The 17,909-nt window shown below is 44.2% G+C and overlaps 2 protein-coding genes across 3 annotated transcripts in view; one reads left to right on the top strand and one right to left on the bottom strand.

The window, feature by feature from the left end:
• The window catches only part of aspn (asporin (LRR class 1)), a 43,887-nt gene extending 32,978 nt beyond the window's left edge, over nucleotides 1-10,909 (top strand). The window contains exons 5-8 of the mRNA XM_086001812.1: nucleotides 992-1,105; nucleotides 4,356-4,449; nucleotides 7,390-7,528; nucleotides 8,803-10,909. Coding sequence (XP_085857938.1) covers nucleotides 992-1,105; nucleotides 4,356-4,449; nucleotides 7,390-7,528; nucleotides 8,803-9,000 — 545 coding nt within the window. The 3' untranslated portion in view covers nucleotides 9,001-10,909. The remainder of the gene's footprint in view (nucleotides 1-991; nucleotides 1,106-4,355; nucleotides 4,450-7,389; nucleotides 7,529-8,802) is intronic.
• The window catches only part of cenpp (centromere protein P), a 333,753-nt gene that overhangs the window by 136,496 nt on the left and 179,348 nt on the right, over nucleotides 1-17,909 (bottom strand). The gene's annotated exons all lie outside the window — the stretch shown is intronic.

Below are 17,909 nucleotides of genomic sequence, written 5' to 3'. Positions count from 1 at the left end.
TGGTATCTTTATATGACCCTGAACCGTTCAGACAAAATCAGGATTGCCTTCCAGGACTAGAATCAGGATTGCCATTCAGCTCAGTGGTAGGTTGCTGGGTTGGACCTACTGAATATATTATCCAATTGGGTCTTTCCAGTGAGGAGATCCAATTTAGAAGGTTTCCAGGAACCTACGTTTTGACCAGGAAAACACAGAATTAGAGACGTAAAAATTTGTCATCATCCCCTGCCACAGAATATTATAGAATCATGGAATAGTACAGCACAGAAGGAGGCCATTCGGCCCATCGAGTCTGCGCCATTATTCTCTTTTAATTGGATTCAAGTTCAAAGGGATCTTTTTGTGTGACAATAGAATCATACAATGATACAGCAGAGAATGAGGCCATTCAGTCCATCGTGTCTGTGCCGGTTCTTTGAAAGAGTGATCCAATTAGTCCCAATCCCCTGTCCTTTCCCCATAGCCCTACAAATTTTTCCCCTTCAAGTATTTATCCAATTTCCTTTTGAAAGTTATTATTTCCACCACCCTTTCAGGCAGTGCATTCCAAATCATAATGACTCACTATGTAAAAAAAATTCTCCTCATCTCACCCCTGGTTCTTTTCCCAATCACCTTCAATCTGTGTCCTCTGTTTACCTGCCCTTCAGCCACTGGAAACAATTTCTCCTTAATTATTCTATCAAAACCCTTCATGATTTTGAACACCTCCATCAAATCTCCCCTTAACCCTCTCTGCCCCAAGGAGAACAACCCTAGCCTCTCCAGTCCGACCAGGAAACCGAAGTCTCGCATCCCTGATACCATTCTCGTAAATCTCCTTTGCAGCCCCTCCATGGCCCTGACATCTCCCCTGAAGTGTGGTGCCCAGAATCAGGATATAAAGCCCAGGATCCCGTATGCGGTTTTAATCTCTCAAATATGTTACAACAGAAATTGACTTTATACTGAATCATAAACTGTTAATAACAAGTGCTTTTAATTGCAGAGATGAGTGGAAATCCACTTGATGCTACTGGCATAGAACCTGATGCGTTTGATGGGGTTTTGAGACTGATTTACATACGACTTTCACAGGCAAAACTAACTTCAGTTCCCAAGAGTAAGTTTATTTGATTATTTCATTTATTACTGGTGTTTCCTATGGAGTAATGGACAGGTAGGGACATTCACAAGGTAATAAATCAAGGTTTTTGGATGATATCACAAGCCACAAGCACAAAGTGTCAGCAGTTTATAAATGGCTTTCTGCATCCAGAAAATGTACCTTTAACTTGTAACTACATCCAAAATTATGGTCTTCATTCAAATTTTCAAATCTTAATTGAGGGAGCCGAGTCAGTTTTTGACCAATTCATTAGAACAGAGAGGAATCCAGCAAGAAAAACATACACCTTCCAATAATAAATCACATTAAATGATGCAATGGTGGAAAGTGGATGGCAGGAGAGAAGATATGCAACTCAGACAATCCAAGTCTTTCAGTCTTACATATAGGCCAGACTGGGTACGGATGGCGATTCTTTTCCTTGAAGGTCATTAGTAAATCAATTGTGCTTTTGCAGCAGATTGACAGCTTTCATTGTCATTTTATATGGTGCTAGCTAACAAATTACCAAATTTATTAAATCCAGCGCCTTAACCACTACACTTCTGTCCCTAGTCGGTGCTGGGAAATTGAACATCTAGTTCAAGTACCCTATGGCAAAATGACAAAAACAAAACATTTTTTGCGTATGATGCAGCAGGGTATTGTTTTTCTTTCTGTAATGGGATTTTTCAAAATAGGTTTACTCACAGAAAATGTCCCAGATTGATTTGATACACAACAGCTTCAGAACTGATGTTATATCTGCAACAAGTATTCAAGGGCGGGGCAAAGCTATTTAATTCAAATACAAGCATCCTGTAGGTTTTGTTTGAATATATATTTGATTGCAGTTCGACTTGAGTTTAAAAGATCCTGTAAAGTTTGAAAGCATATCTCAGCCTGTCTTGTTCCAAGTAAGTAGTCACCTGAAGCCATTATAACTAGGAGAGAAAAACAATTTCTTAGGTTTATGAAATTAAGCAAACTGTGCATCCCTGTGATCTGAAGTGCATTCTACTGAATATCTAGGTAAATAATGGTGAAACACAGGGATTATAACAGAGAACCCTTACTCTGTACACCAGCTACTACAATATATCATGTGCTGCCACATAATTTGCCTCACTTTGGATAGGTTTACTTACTAAAATAGAGAACTCAAGCTTTTACATAGAAACATAGAAGATAGGAGCAGGAGTATGCCATTCGGCCCCTCGAGCCTGCTCCACCATTTAATGAGATCCTGACTGATCATCCAAATTCAGTATCGTACTGATGATAATTCCAGCCAATAATTTACTTTGCTATTTTTCAGGCACTGCTAGTTCAATCTCTACCTTAATATCGCATGCTGGTATAATAATACAAATACTGCTGGCCCTTCCTTTGAGTGGAAGGAACCATAGAAACATAGAAGATAGGAGCAGGAGTAGGCCATTCGGCCCCGCGAGCCTGCTCCGCCATTCAATGAGATCATGGCTGATCATCCAAATTCAGTACCCTGTCCCTGCCTTCTCCCCATATCCCTTGATCCCTTTAGCCTTAAGAAATATATCCAACTCCATCTTGAATATATTTAATGAATTGGCCTCAACTGCCTTCTGTGGTAGAGAATTCCACAGGTTCACCACTCTCTGGGTGAAGAAATTCCTCCTCATCTCTGTCCTAAATGGCTTACCCCTTATCTTTAGACTGACCCCTGGTTCTGGACTCCCCCGCCATCGGGAGCATCCTTCCTGCATCTAGTCTGTCTAGTCCTGTTAGAATTTTATAAGTTTCAATGAGATCCCCTCTCATTCTTCTAAACTCCAGCGAATATAAGCCCAATCGACCCAATCTCTCTTCATATGTCATTCCTGCCATCCCAGGTATCAGTCTGGTGAATCTTCGCTGCACTCCCTCCATAACAAGAACATCCTTCCTCAGATAAGGCGACCAAAACTGCACACAATACTCAAGGTGTGGTCTCACCAAGGCCCTGTATAACTGCAGCAAGACATCCTTGTTCCTGTACTCGAATCCTCTCGCTATGAAGGCCAACATACCATTTGCCTTCTTAACCGCCTGCTGCACCTGCATGCTTACCTTCAGCGACTGGTGCACAAGGACACCCAGGTCTCGTTGCACTTCCCCTTCTCCCAATCTATTGCCGTTCAGATAATAATTTGCCTTCCTGTTTTGCCACCAAAGTGGATAACCTCGCATTTATCCACATTATACTGCATCTGCCATGTATCTGCCCAATCACCCAACCTGTCCAAATCATACTGGAGTTTCTCTGCATCCTCCTCACAGTACACACGCCCACCCAGCTTTGTGTCGTCTGCAAACTTGGCGATATTACATCTAGTTCCCTCGTCTAGATCATTAATATATATTGTGAATAGCTGGAGTCCTAGCACCAATCCCTGCGGTACCCCACTAGTCACTGCCTGTCACTCGGAAAAAGACTCGTTTATTCCAACTCTTTGCTTCCTGTCTGCCAACCAGTTCTCTATCCAAGTCAGTACCTTACCCCCAATCCCATGTGCTTTAACTTTACACGCTAATCTCTTATGCGGGACGTTATCGAAAGCCTTCTGAAAGTCCAAATACACCACATCCACTGGTTCTCCCTTATCTATTCTACCAGTTACATCCTCAAAAAATTCCAGCAGATTAATCAAGCACCATTTACCTTTTGTAAATCCATGTTGACTTTGTCCGATCCTGTCACTGTTTTCCAAGTGCTCTGCTATTACATCTTTTATAATGGACTCGAGCATTTAAATCAACAAGTGGTTTTATTTACATAAGACAGATGAATGAACAGCAAACAGTATAACACAGTGAAATATATATTTCTCTAACCTCCTCAATACATAAAATAATAACAATGTTACTCGCCTTCCCTCCAAATACAAACTTTAAACAGAAGACTACTTACTGTAACCTCAATCTAGCCTAGCTCCCTGGTTAGTTCCAATACTGAAACTTTTAAAATACAGACTGCCCTTTGGCCATTGTCTGCAAGACTGAAATTGGCTGCACATTCTCCCTTAATATAATTCTGTAATATGAGATCTCTGACCATCAGAGAACTCGAGCTAATCAATGACAATGCACCCTTCTCAAAAGTATCAGATGGAGATATCAATCAAAGCCGCTACTCCAGGCCCAAGCCTTATCTTTGACCTACATCAAAGTGTCCAGAAATCATTTGCACTTGGTCAACGATATCTGTGATCATTTATACTAATTATCCTCAATTTTTCACCCAAAGATCTACCTTCCAACCTGTATGAGCTGTACCTTGATCACAATATGATTTCATCATTAGAACTTGAGGATTTTAGGCGATACAAAGACTTGTACAGGTAAAAATTTCTTGTTTAAAATAAAATTCAAATATGATGTCATTTCACTAGAGATGTTATTTTGAATGGACTTGTGAACTGAGAAAGTACAAGGGAAAACACAAAGACACCTTAATTACAAAAGGAAGGGACGGGACAGCAGTATGGATTAAGCACAATGGCCCAGATTTTGCAGTCAGCAGCGAGCAAAAGGCACTCACCATTCATTGCACTTACACTTGCTCACATACTTTCTGTGGGCTTTTACACTAAGATTTGTGGTCATTAGAGAGCCGAAACAGCACAACGCACTTTTCAGGGGATCTGGGACCTGTGTGAACAGGGCAAGCAACAGCATGTCTCCTCAATCAATCAGATTGGAAGACACGCAGGTTCAAAACCAGGAAGTGTAAGTTAGAATATTTAATTCAATGTAAAATCATGCTCAGAAAGCAAAATAAGAGAGGGAAAGAGAGATGGGATTAAGACAGAGAAAGATAAAAGAGACAGAAAGAAAAAGTAAAAAAATTTTTTTTTAATTTTTAAAAATCTCCAACAATAATTCAAATCTGAAGGAATGAGACTCAACACTTGTAAAAATAAATTTTCAGAGTCATAGAGGCTGTTTGGCAGTAATTAAGACTTACCACGCCATTAAAAATTCACTTACAAGTGAATGGACAAGCCCTAACTTTTTCTGCCATGTTTAGTGGGTATCTAGTGGGTAAGTACCACAACTTCACGCCACTGCATGTATGTGAATGCCGAATCTCTTGGCGAGGTACCAGCATGGTAATGCTTGTGCAAATCGGACAGCAACTTCCTGATTTCCACGTTTAACTGCGCATGCGGAGGCCAGAAGTTGCTGTCCAATTTACTCCTTAATAACAGTGAGCTCTGATAGCTTGTAAGGGCTGTAATTGGGATGAATTGGAGAAACTAAAACCCAATTCCTAGGCCTACAACACAAAACTGCCTGCATTTTGGCATAAATTGGTATTCACACAAACATAAGTTTGCTGGTTTGGGAAGTGGAAAAATTCAAATGAGTGCAGGGAGCTCGAATGAAGTGGGTGTTGGTAGAAAGAGTATTTCATTTCCCAGGTCTGATATTCTTACCTTAATGGGCACAAAAAGTTATTAAATATTTTAACTTGAAAAAAGAAAGGAATAAATCACACTCAACACAAAAAAATTAAAACAAACTAGTTTGTCTTCTACAGCACAGTTCACAAACAAAGCAAAGTGTGTTAGACAAATTCAATAGAGCTTATGAAGTGACTGATTGGGTAAATAAAAGAAATGCAGTAGATCTAGTGTATATGAATTTTCAAAAGGCACACTACAAGGTATCTCACAAGAGTGTTCTTTGAAAAATTCAGGTGCATGGTGTGAGAGAAAATAGAAAGTTGGTTAATGGAAAGGAAACAAAGAGTTAGGATGAAAGGTTTTGTTCAGATTGGAGAAAGGTTGGAAGTGGTATACTCGAGGGGTTTGTGCTGGGTCTACATATAGATGATTTGGACTTGGTAATGGGGAACACAATCTTGAAATTTGCTGATGGCACAAAAGTAAGAGGTTTGAACAATAGCCATCAGTGGAAAGATGCTAAAGGGTGTGGATGAATAGAGAGAACTCAGCGATCAAATACATAATTTGCTGAAATTGCAAGTGTCAGTCTATAAAGCCATAAAAAGGCCAACAACATTTTTGGGGCATAGTGTACAAAAGTAAAGAAATAATGATAAGTTTGTACAAAATATTGGTTATCCCTCAGTTAGAGTTCTCTGTGCAGTTTTGGGTACCCCATCACAGAAAGGATATTAAATGTATATATATCGTTCAATATAGATTCACTAGAATAATGCCAGGGGTGGGAATATATAGTAATGGGGAGAGATTTGAGATACTGAGAATATTACAATGTTGCAGAGAAGCCTAATTATGAAGGATTTGAATAGAATGAATAGGGAAAGACTATTTCCTCTGCGTGGAGAGTCAATTACAAGAGATGATCAATTAAAAATTGTCACTAAGACCACGAGGAGAGAAATCGACAAATGCAATCGTTTTTTTCTGTCAGGCGCCAGGCTGAGTGTGTGACAGGTAAAGTATGACACCCTTTAGACTATAAGGGGGAAAAATTCAGTATCGCCCCGTTTGGGGCGCCGTTATCGGCCGTGCGCAAAGTTCAGCGCCTGGCGCTAATTATCGCCTCCGACATCAAACTTGGCTTTTATTGCCCCTGGAGGTGATTGGAGCGCTAAAGCAGGCGCTTCACGCCTGTCTTAAGGCGCAAACGCCGAGGAGTGAGGTGCTACCTCAGAGTGCTGGCGAAGCAAGGAAGGGCAAATCAAAATAAACCTGCAAAGTGCTGCTCAGTACTCAAAACTCCTTCACACAGCATTGAATCTCTTCAGAAGTCTCTCTCTCTCTCTCAGAATGCGTGGTGCAAAAATGTCACCGACAAAAAAAGGCAGGAAGCGGTCGCCTTTAAATAGCACTCCCCTAGTCCCTTTCTGACAGCATAACGCTCCCCTCAACCTGTTGTTGCTAGCGGCAGGCGGTAAGGCAGGGGGCGCCACTCAATATCCGGTCCGGGGCGCTAACGGGGCGTTGCGCACTCGAATGACGTCACAATCTGCCGGCGCAGGAGATCGTGGCGGAAGTGTTTAGCGCCGCCGCAAAATGTCTAGTTAATTTCGCGAGCGGCACAAACATTGCCGCGCCCGACCTCTAGTTGCTTTGCGCCCCAATTGGCGCCCTCTTAAGGCGCTAACAGGAGGCGCAAGCAACTGAATTTTCCCCCCTAAGTTCCTATCACAGCATCACCTACAGGCATAACTAATGCTACAGGGAGTATAATGGGTTTTCTCATAGGAACAAGGTGATCAAAAAAGCTTTTAATGAAATGCACGTCCCATGTACCGAATATGTAGTCACTTCCTTCTCTTGTTACAGGCTGGACTTGTCATACAACCACATTAAAGATATTGAAAATGGAAGCTTAGCATATCTTCCTAATCTAAGACAGATTCATTTGGAGAACAACAAAGTTAAGAAAGTCCCTGCCAGTATAAAAGAACTGAAGTATCTACAGGTAAATAGCAAATGATTCCATAGATTTATATATTTTTTCTAATTCCACCCTTTTGTAAAAAGAAAATGGAGCATTTTGTGAAAGGTCCGTTTTGCTGGTAAACAAAACACGAAAAGGTAATTTTGCAAATTAACTGAGAATTAAGTTATGGGGAGGAAAGAACGTCTATTCAAATGGGAGAAAAGCCTTTACTGTTAAAACCTTTAAGTTAATATTATCACAGAATCACAGAAACCCCACAGTGCAGATAGAGGCCATTTCGGCCCATCGAGCCTGCACCGACACATATCCCACCCGATCCCCGTAACCCCTACACCAACACATATCCCACCCTATCCCAGTAACCCAACGTATTTAATCCCCCTAACACTAAGGGTCAATTTATCATAGCCAATCAACCTAACCCGCACATCTTTAGTGTGCTCTACTGAGCTGACATTGTTAAAAGAAACATCGGTGAAGCCAGAGGGGGAAATCATGTGATGCTGGTGGCCATTAGATCAATCAGGACTGTATGGCTCAGCTGGTCTGCTTCTGTCCATCAATTCTGCATGCTTATGATCTCCTCCTGCCCAGCACCGTTAAGATCGGAATTGTTTCCCATTCCAACCACTCAGTGTCCCAAACACCCAGCATACCTGTTTCAAGGCAGCAGATTTTTTAAAAAGGATGAAAACCTCGGCTACTTTTGCCATTAAAACGTTTCTGAACTGGCACACGCATCAGGTAATTATGCTGAGCAAAGAAACAGCAGCAACTTATTGAATTCTCTTCTGATGGCAAGGGAGTGCTGCATTAGCACACATAACTGATAGATTCTGGCCAATACTCAGTGATAAGGTGGATGTAATTGTTGGAAGCAATAAATGAGTTTGGTAACCCAGGATGGAGAGATGCAGAGGCAAGTTTCAATTATGCAGGGCAGTTTTTACAGCTTATTGAAGTGATAGAAAGGAGTGAAATCTGATCATGATAAAGATGCACGACTCGAGAACAAAACAAAGCTGAAAAAGCGTTTGGATTTCTTGATAGGCCTGAAAGTAACCCCATGACGTTCACACAATTCATGAATTCTTACTGGCCAAGGAGTTTTGATAGGGAAAAGATCTCTGCTCAGATTCTAAGTAGTAGTCTGAGTCTCTTATCCTAAAACACTTTCTTTGTTGGGAGACAAAATAAACCTGAACAAATGAATACTAAATCCCCATGACTTGATTTTTACAATGTGCAAATACGGATATTTCAGCTAATTTTTAAAAATCTTTTTTAAACAGGTAGTATATCTTCATAATAACAATATTAGCAAAATTGAAGTAGATGACTTCTGTCCAAAGGAATCAAGAATTAAGAAGCTGTACTATAGTGGAATCAGTCTTTTTGGCAATCCAGTGAAGCACTGGGAAATTCAGCCAGCTTCTTTTCGATGTGTCTCTGGTGCTCATGGAGTGCAGCTTGGAAATTTCAGAAAATAAACAATGTATACAAACAGTATTCCTTGTAAAGTTAAAGAATATGGAGCATGAAATTCCTTTTAACAAAAACAGAAAAACACATGTTTTCCTCCAGAATTGACAACTTGTGAAATCTTGGGAATGCATGGCTTCGAAAGTGTGATTTCAAAGAGTTTGAATTTGTTAGCAGGTTGTTAAAAGAGGAATTTCACCTCAAGTATCTGTTTCAATAAAATACTTCCCTTGGTGCTTTGTTAATGGATAGGAATAGCCACTAATTACACTACTGTGATGGGTTTTAAAGAAAGCAAAGTCAGTTATATGCAACGCAATGTTGCCTTACAGTTCTGTATAAGGCTCTGTGTTACTGTAACTTCTGATTGTATAGGCAAGTGTTTCTTCTCCATCTCTCATCCCAAATTGAAACAAGTCTACTGTGTCAATAAGACAGTTGATTCCATACAATTCACAGTGCAATTTTGGTTTCTCAGTGAAGAGATGTCCAATACATATATTGAACCAACTGGTAAGCAAGTGGTCAGCTTGCCCAACTGTGTTTATTTTTACTTGATTAGGACCAAGAAACCAGGCAACTTTAGCTGCAGAATCTTATCACAGTCTACTCCTCCTAAATCAAATGTTCTGATAGTTCAATTTTTTTTAGTACTAAATTCTTACTTTCCTGTGCTATTCGCTTTGCTTAATGCAAATATTTGGATAATTTAAAGTTTTTTCATACAGAAAAATGACTTTGAATTATCAAGAGAGAATTGCATTACCTGTTTAAATTAACTTCTTAATTTGATATTTCCACCAACAGTAACCATTTCCATTCTCTTTAATTTTATGTCCACTTTGCCTGTCAGCGGTAGGACCCAATGTCTTAATAGAAAAACATAATTCTAATGTTCACTTTTTTTTTTTAAAAAGGACATCCTTTTAAACATTACTTCAACATTATCCAAGTCGCTCTCAGAACTATATTCTATGTAATGGTAATAAGAAATGTGGTAACATAATTGTACATTGATGTTAAAAGAGCAGGTGAAGTACATTTTGGGCAACCCAGTAGCTTCCACAAAACAGTTCAGTATATATATTGGTATTTAACTGTAACAGCCAATGACTTGACCAAACACGTACAATCACAGAAGTGTTCGAACACTCCTTTTCCAACCAAAAAACACCATGTAATGTACAAGAAAACAGTAAATCTTTGGATGCCCTGATCTGTGGTCCCACACTATATACTTACAATGCCACCTAACAGTGAATAATAACAATTGTATTTTATTTGTAATAACATGGAGGTTAATTTTACCGTTACGCTCAACCCTCTAATTATATTTATACTGCTTTCCATTATCATCAGCAAAATGTTTTTCCACCTATCAATAACCAGAAGTGATTTATAATCATAATAGTTAAGAAATACCATGGCTTCTCCCTGGTGGTTATAGTGGTAGCTTGGAGTTTTCTTGTGTGAATAGTATTCTTTGGCTACATCCTTGCATGACTGTTCTACAGTGAACCCCCTGTATTTATAAACATGTAACGGTTTGTTTTACATTTTCTTATATTCTCATTTTGAATACCTTTGGTAAAATGTTGTGAAAGTCAACTTGGAAAAAAATGGCTTGAAAAGTTTCACTTTAATATCTTACACACATACGGTGATAAACAACATAACATGGTCAATTTTGGCTAAAATCAAAAAAGACAATTTAGTATCAGATGCCATTGTAATGATGTATCAAGTAGAAGATTTCTTTTGTTACTGTCTTTTTATGTAATTACTTTTAATTAATAAAGAACCATTTAACAATCAGCCATCGAGTACTTTTTTTGTAAGAAAAAAGTGGCTGTGGGAATATCAGGTTTTGACTGATATTAAAGGCTGCCTAACTAATAAAATACAATTGAATTTTTATTGTGTCTTTGTAGAGTATTCATTTTCCCAGCTAAAGTTGTCAGTGTAATGTTTCAGTATTCAGTTATTATTTGACCCTGCTTAGTCTTGTGATTAGTCTTGTTAATGGAAAAGGTTTTTTTTTAAGCAAAGGTTATAACCACTGGCAAAAGAAACTTCTAATTAATCCATTTAAAAAAATGCCCCTTAATGTATGTACAAATTATCACACAATTTACTCTTGGCTTAACAATCTACAGAAACTTGATTTATTTAAAAAAAAAACATTTATGGAAAGGTGAAGAATGTTACCATTAGAGAAAATTATTTGTGCCCAAGAGAATCAAGCATTCTCTGGATCTAGTGTAGCTCTCGCCACACAAGATCAACAATGTTCCTCAACCTCAAACTCACCACACCACTTCTCCCAAGAGTCACTCTTATGGTTTCTCTGTAACACTACCAATTAGTGGCAAATTATGGGCTGTTCTGTGCTGTGAATTCATGCCCACAGCAATTGGTTACCAAAGCTCATTTTGCCTCGATGTGCTCCAACCAGTGACAAGCAAAGACTTTTATCCTGACATTTATTTCCCACGCAAGTCAGCCTTATGGTCTGAGCGAGACTGCCAATGATACACAATTATGTGCTGTGAATTCATGCCCACAGCAATGTGGTTAAAATGGCCAAAAGTAACTGGGACAGTTGCAGCACCGGCAATAGACAACTTCTGCCTGTCACTCTCTTGGTTGGATTCTAGCCCTCATCCCAGGGAAGAAAATGCATTGTTCTAACCTCCTGTATTACACTGTTCCTAAAGAATCTATTTAAAAATACCCTGGCATAAAGTGAAATTGATCAGTGCTTTTGAGTCAAGAAATTTCTGCGGTGTTTTGAAAACGATCATTGCTGAATGAGCAGGCAGGAGCACCTACCAAAACTTTAAAAAAGAAACAAAATAAACTAATCGAATCACACATTTTAAAAAAACATTTCCAGCACCATTTTATCATAGTAACTCAATTGATTTATGCCCCAAATAAACTTTTAAACAAGGTAAGAATCAAAAATGACATATTTCAAAATAACATGATTGATTTTACCCACTGAATTATCACTTGTGCCTTAGGAATATACAAGATTGGAAAAGACAACTGCACTGTGTTCTGGCCAGTCCCAGAAATATCACATTCCACAATACCTCTCATACAGTACCACTCTTTCAAATTTCTCTCCAGGTACTTATCCAACTTTTTCTTTAACTTGCTGATACAATCAGTCCCCACTATTTCCTTTGATGGTCCATTCCACACAATCATCATACGTCCCTCTTCCAAGTTTAAGAGCATGGCCTGTTGTTGTAGAATTTATGACTATGTTACAGATATTGACCCCGAACATATGTGGCTATTCTATTGGCTGGAACCCGACTATGCCAATGTTTCCAGAATGGCTTTGTGGGGGTAGAGTCTCTGCTCTGGATGCAAGGGGTGTTGGGGGCTAATTGGGATCTAGCACAGGATTCGCACAAGAATACCTGGTTTTAATTGGCCATAGAGGATGGATGCGGAACCCAATGGGCATTTGGGGTGGGGTCAGGGCCTGGTTCCCCAAAGATGAGGAGGGCAGAAATATTTTAGGCGGAAACTTGAAGCAACCCCCTTTGTAAGGGTGTCAATTAGGGCACACAGATTGCCTTCCGGGATGGGGGAGTGACTTGGTATCCCTGCCCCAGACCGGCCCACGACTGATGGCAGTTTCTGGGGTCTTTGGTGTGGTTGGGGAGGGACACAGATGTACCCCTACACCGCAGAAGGACCACTCCTGTAGGCTCCTCGGCCTGACCGTGCAAACTTTGGTAGGGTCAATAGCAGAGTACTGCTGTGAGCTGAATGCCAATGTAACGGGGGGGGGGGGGGGGGCGGGGGGGATTGTACCCCTGCAGATTTTTGAGGCCATTGAAGTTTATCTATGCCCTTTAAGATTTTGAATATTTTTATAAAGTCACCCCAGGCCCTCCCTTTTCTGGTGTAAATATCGTCAGTTCCTGCAGTATCCCCTTATATTCAAGTGCCTAATCCCAGTAATGAATTTAGCTGCCCTAACTGCACCCTGTCCAATGCCTGGATACCTTTCTCATTATACATCGTGGGGATGGAACAGAGCTCTATAAGAACTCAGCTCCTTCCTAAGATTTGTGCTCTATTCCTCTGGCTATACAGCCAAAGATCCTAATTTCAGTCTTGATTGGTGCGCACACTGCTGATGGCTTCAGTGACCAATCCACTAGTACCACCAAATCCCTCTACTGTGTTGTGTCTGGTAGAATAATACCAGTTAGCTTATATTGCCCCTGCTTATTACTCTTTCTGCTCATTAGTGTCAGTTGCTAACAATCTTGCCGTTGAGTCAGAAGGTTGTGGGTTCAAGTTCCACTCCAGAGACTTGAGCACAAAAATATAGGCTGGCACTCCAGTGCAGTACTGAGGGAGTGCTGCACCGTTGGAGGTGCTGTCTTTCGAATGAGATGTTAAACCGAGGCCCCGTCTGCTCGTTCAGGTGGACGTAAAAGATCCCTTGGTACTATATCGAAGAAGAGCAGGGGATGTTATCCACGGTGGCCTGGCCATTAGTTATCTCTCAATCAGCAACACTAAAACACATTGGGGGAGAAATTCAGTATCGCCACGTTTGGGGCGTTATACTCGAGCGAGCGCGAAATTTAGCGCCCGGTGCAAATTATCGCCACCTACTGCTAAATTGACCTGATTCGCTCCAGGAGGTGCTTGGAGCGCTAAAACAGGCGCTGCACGACTGTCTTAAGGCGCGAAGCCGGAGAAGCAAGGCGCTACCACCGAGGGCGGGCGCAGCGCAGGTGCGGCCAGTTAGCGATTGCATGCAGACACGCTGGCGCCGGTCAGCTCTTAAAGGGGAGGTTCGATCTTGGATTGCAGCCACACCCTGCGCATCAGAGCCCTGATTCTCAGCCTGGACAGACCTGCTGCCACATTCTAACGCCTAGGACCATGGAGAGGGCCAGAGAGCGAGCACAGTGGTTCAGTGAGGGGGCCTTGCAGGTTCTGGTTGGCGCAGTGGAGCGCAGGCGATCTATCCTGTTTCCGGACAGTGGCAGGAGGCCGCTGCCCAACGACTATCGCAAAGCTTGGAGGGTGGCTCACAGAGTGACCTCCGGCAGCATGGTGCCTAGGACCCCTGTGCAATGCAGGAAGAAGTTCAACGACCTCACTCAGGTTATCAGGGTGAGTAGCCTTTTCAGTATCCTCTTCATCCCTGCATGTCCACCTCACTTTATGACCAAAGGGTCCTGAAAGCCCCAATGCCCAGCCCTCATCCAACACCTATGGGCCTTTCATGAAACTCACACGCACATTCAGCACTTTACACACTGTAAGGGCTATTCGACCATGGGAGGCAGTGCAGCCAAGATCAGGGCTTCACACTATACTCAGAGCCCGTCCTTTCTCTTGCAGGGCAAGCTGGCCCATAACAGGAGGCAGCAGCAACGGACCGGGGGAGGCCGGTCTCACCTTCAAGACCTCAGCGATCGGGAGCAGCGAGTCCAGCGGATTATGGCAGGCCGGATGATTGGCCCCGTCGCCACTGGAGATGCCAACCCCGGACTGGACAGCAATGGTAAGGTCATCACCTTTTTGACCTCTCTCCTTCCACTTGTGCCTCACACCAGCATCCTTTGCCACTATCGAACCAATACAGTGCATTGCAGCACTCATGCCTCCCTCGCTGCCGCCCTGTCCTCACACTAAAGCAACTCCCTGCTTTCAGATGCCGATTCGCCAGGTGAGGAGGCGGGCCCTCAAGCTGCCACTGTGAGTGATTCTGAAGGCGAGGAGGAAGAGGAAGCCGGACCATCAGTGCCACCCTCAGCCGAGGCAGCCCATGGCCATAATGGGGACACGTCTTCCCTGGAGGGGAGCAGGGGGGAAGGGTCTGAGGAGAGTGAAGCTCCGGGGCCCAGCGGGCTGCAGCAACGCGGGGTGGGGGGGGGGGGGCGATAGGGAAGCTCGGCGGCCTTCTCCCCGGAGGGAGAGTCTGGCCTCCAGTCCTGCTACAGTGAGCGCAGAAGAGGTGCGGCTCCTCGCTGAAATGGGCGCCCAGGCGGAGCACAAGCACACTGAGCTAATGGCTGCAGTGGCAAGGATGCCCGAATCCATTGAGTCACTGGCAAGGAGTGTCCAGGACTTCGGCGCAGCACTGGCAAGGAGTCTGCAGGACTTCGGTGCAGCACAGGCAAGGAGTCTGCAGGACTTCGGTGCAGCACAGGCAAGGAGTCTGCAGGATTTCGGTGCAGCACAGGCAAGGAGTTTGCAGGACTTCGGTGCAGCACAGTGCTTAGTGGTGCAATGCAGTCAGTGGCTGGTCTGATGCAGACACAGATTGAGGCCACATGAGCACTGACTGCTGCCACCCTCGCCGGATCGGGCACGAATCGCCGGGGCCCTCGCCGCGCCGCAGCAGTCTGTGCTTCAGCAGATTGCTCCGCATGCTGCAGTGCTGCCCCGTGGGAGTGCCAGTGTGTCGTCCGACCAGGGAGTGGCTGTCCTCTGTCAGGATGGCAGCATTCCTGCTGCCAACACTGTCACTTCTCCACTGCAGCTGCCACCACCTGTAGGACAGACTGCTGCCGCCCATGCAGAGTTGGAGCAGTCAGCAGCCGGGCCCTCCAGGCCCAGAGCTGGTCCAGGCTGTACCTCAAGGGCATCTGCCGACTCAGTTTCTGACATTCAGCAGCCTTCCCCCAGCCTTGCTGCAGCCACTGGGGTCCCATTGCGGAGGAGCTGCAGGGTGGGAAGGGGCCAATCTCGCAAGCGAAGCAGATCACCCTCGAAGGGCAAAAAGTAGGAGGTGTGGCAAAATGCTGTAAATTTTTTTAGTGAAGGCCGAGGATCGTGGTCATTTTTTGGTTACTCTTTTGTTCATTGTCTCCAGGTTGTGAGAGCCAGTTATGTGTCTGACTGCTTTTTTGGGGGTTTCTCTCTATTACTTTGTCATGCGGGAAGGGCACACAGTTTGTTAAATAAAGAAGTGTCTTTATTCAGATTGTACATGTTTGCTCTTTGAACTATTTGTTGCCTTGACCGGCTCAGGAGTTGCGGAACGGTTCCATTCATGTTCTTTCAATGGCACAAGCCATTCCCTCAGAGGGGGCCTAGAACCGACTTGAAATAAGCTGCTGACGGACGGCCCTTGCACTTTGTGCCTCCCTCCCGTCCTGGTGCTCCTCCTCCGCTGGTGCTCCAATGTCTGCTGACAGTGGCCGAGTCCTGAGGATAGCCAGGTTATGCAGCATGCAGCACACTACAACGAAATGGGAGACTCGCTCAGGTGAGTACTGAAGGGCTACCCTGGAATGGTCCAGACAGCGGAACCATTGCTTTAGCACGCCGATTGTGTGCTCAATGATGTTCCTGGTCACTTGATAGCTCTCATTGTATCGTTCTTCAGCAGGGGTGCTGGGCGCACGGAGCGGGGTCATCAGCCAGGTGCACAGAGGATAGCCCTTGTCCCCAAGAAGCCAGCCTCCTGGGTGAGCCGGGGCTTCGAAAAGGTCTGCCACAGAAGTCTGGCGCAGGATGAAGGCGTCATGGCTGCTGCCTGGAAAGCGGGCATTGACAGCGAGTGTCAGCTGTCTGTGGTCACACACCAACTGGACATTCAATGAATGGAACCCCTTCCGGTTGCGGTAATCCTCGGCATTCTCTTGCGGCGCCCGCAAAGCCACATGCGTGCAGTCAATGGCGCCCTGGACCATGGGGAAGCCCGCTATTCTTGCAAATCCCATTGCGCGCTCTTGCTGCTTGTCCAGGGTCATGGGGAAGGAAATGTATTGACGTCTCCTTTTAAAAAGGGCATTCGTGACTTGACGGATGCAGCAATGCACCGCGAACTGGGAGACATTGGCAATGTCCCCAGTAGCGGATTGGAAGGAGCCAGTGGCATAGAAGTCGAGAGCCACTGTCACCTTCACTGCCACCGACAGAGACGACCTGCTCCTCAGTTGAGGCTGCAGATCTGGCTGAAGCAGGTGGCAGAGCTCAGTGACCACCTCCCTGCTGTATCAAAGCCTCCGAAAACACTGCTCCTCAGGCACGCTGAGGTATGAGAACTGTTGGCGGAATACCCTGGGAGGGTAAGGTCTCCTGTGCTGACGCCTGTTGGCCCTCCTCCGTCTGGCCATGATTGGCACTCTCTCTTGGCATCTCCGAGCCCTCTCAATGCAATGGAGAAAGCCAACGTTTCCACCCATTGCAGCCCCCATAGTATGTGGCCACTCAAGGTTATGCCAGTGAAAAAGCATACCCAACTACAAAGTTCTGGGCCGAAGCCAGAAGTACCTCTGCGAGCGCTGACTCAATATAGAAGGCTCTCTCCCTTTGTCTCTCTGCAAATCTCTCTCTCTCACACAGGAGTGGTCCAAAAAGGGCTACCACAAAGAAGCCAGGAAGAGCCCCCTTTAAATAGCGCCCCCCCCCCCAGCCCCACAGCGACTGGGAACCGTTCCAGTCAACCAGTCGCTGGGAGCGCCAGGCGGAAAGGAGGGGGGCGCCACTGAAGTTCCGGTTCGGGGCGCCCCAAGGGCGTTGCACCATGAAATGACATCAGGATCTGCACGCGCAGCTGAGCGGGCGTTGCGGTTTTGCGCCGCCGCTAAATGTCCGCTCAATTTCGCGAGAGGTGCAGGTCTCACCACGCCCAAGCGCTAGCCGCATCCGCCCCACTTATCGCCCTCTTAAGGCGCTAACGGGTGGCGCTAACAACTGAATTTCTCCCCCATTATCTGGTTATTATCACATTGCTGTTTGCGGAGCTTGCTGTGTGCAAATTGACTGCCGTATTTCCTACATTAGATCAGTGACTACACTTCAAATGTACTTCATTGGCCGTAAAGCGCTTTGGGATGTCCTGAGGTTGTGAAAGGTGCTATATAAATGCAAGTCTTTCTTTCTTTCCCGATCTCATGAGTTTGCATTTGTCCATATT

Source organism: Somniosus microcephalus, chromosome 11 (assembly GCF_052327205.1).
Source record: "Somniosus microcephalus isolate GS21.2 chromosome 11, FLI_Smic_1.0, whole genome shotgun sequence".
In the NCBI taxonomy this organism is placed as follows: Eukaryota; Metazoa; Chordata; class Chondrichthyes; order Squaliformes; family Somniosidae; genus Somniosus; species Somniosus microcephalus.
Note: the sequence above shows the minus strand (reverse complement) of the source record. Positions and strands in the feature narration are given on the sequence as shown.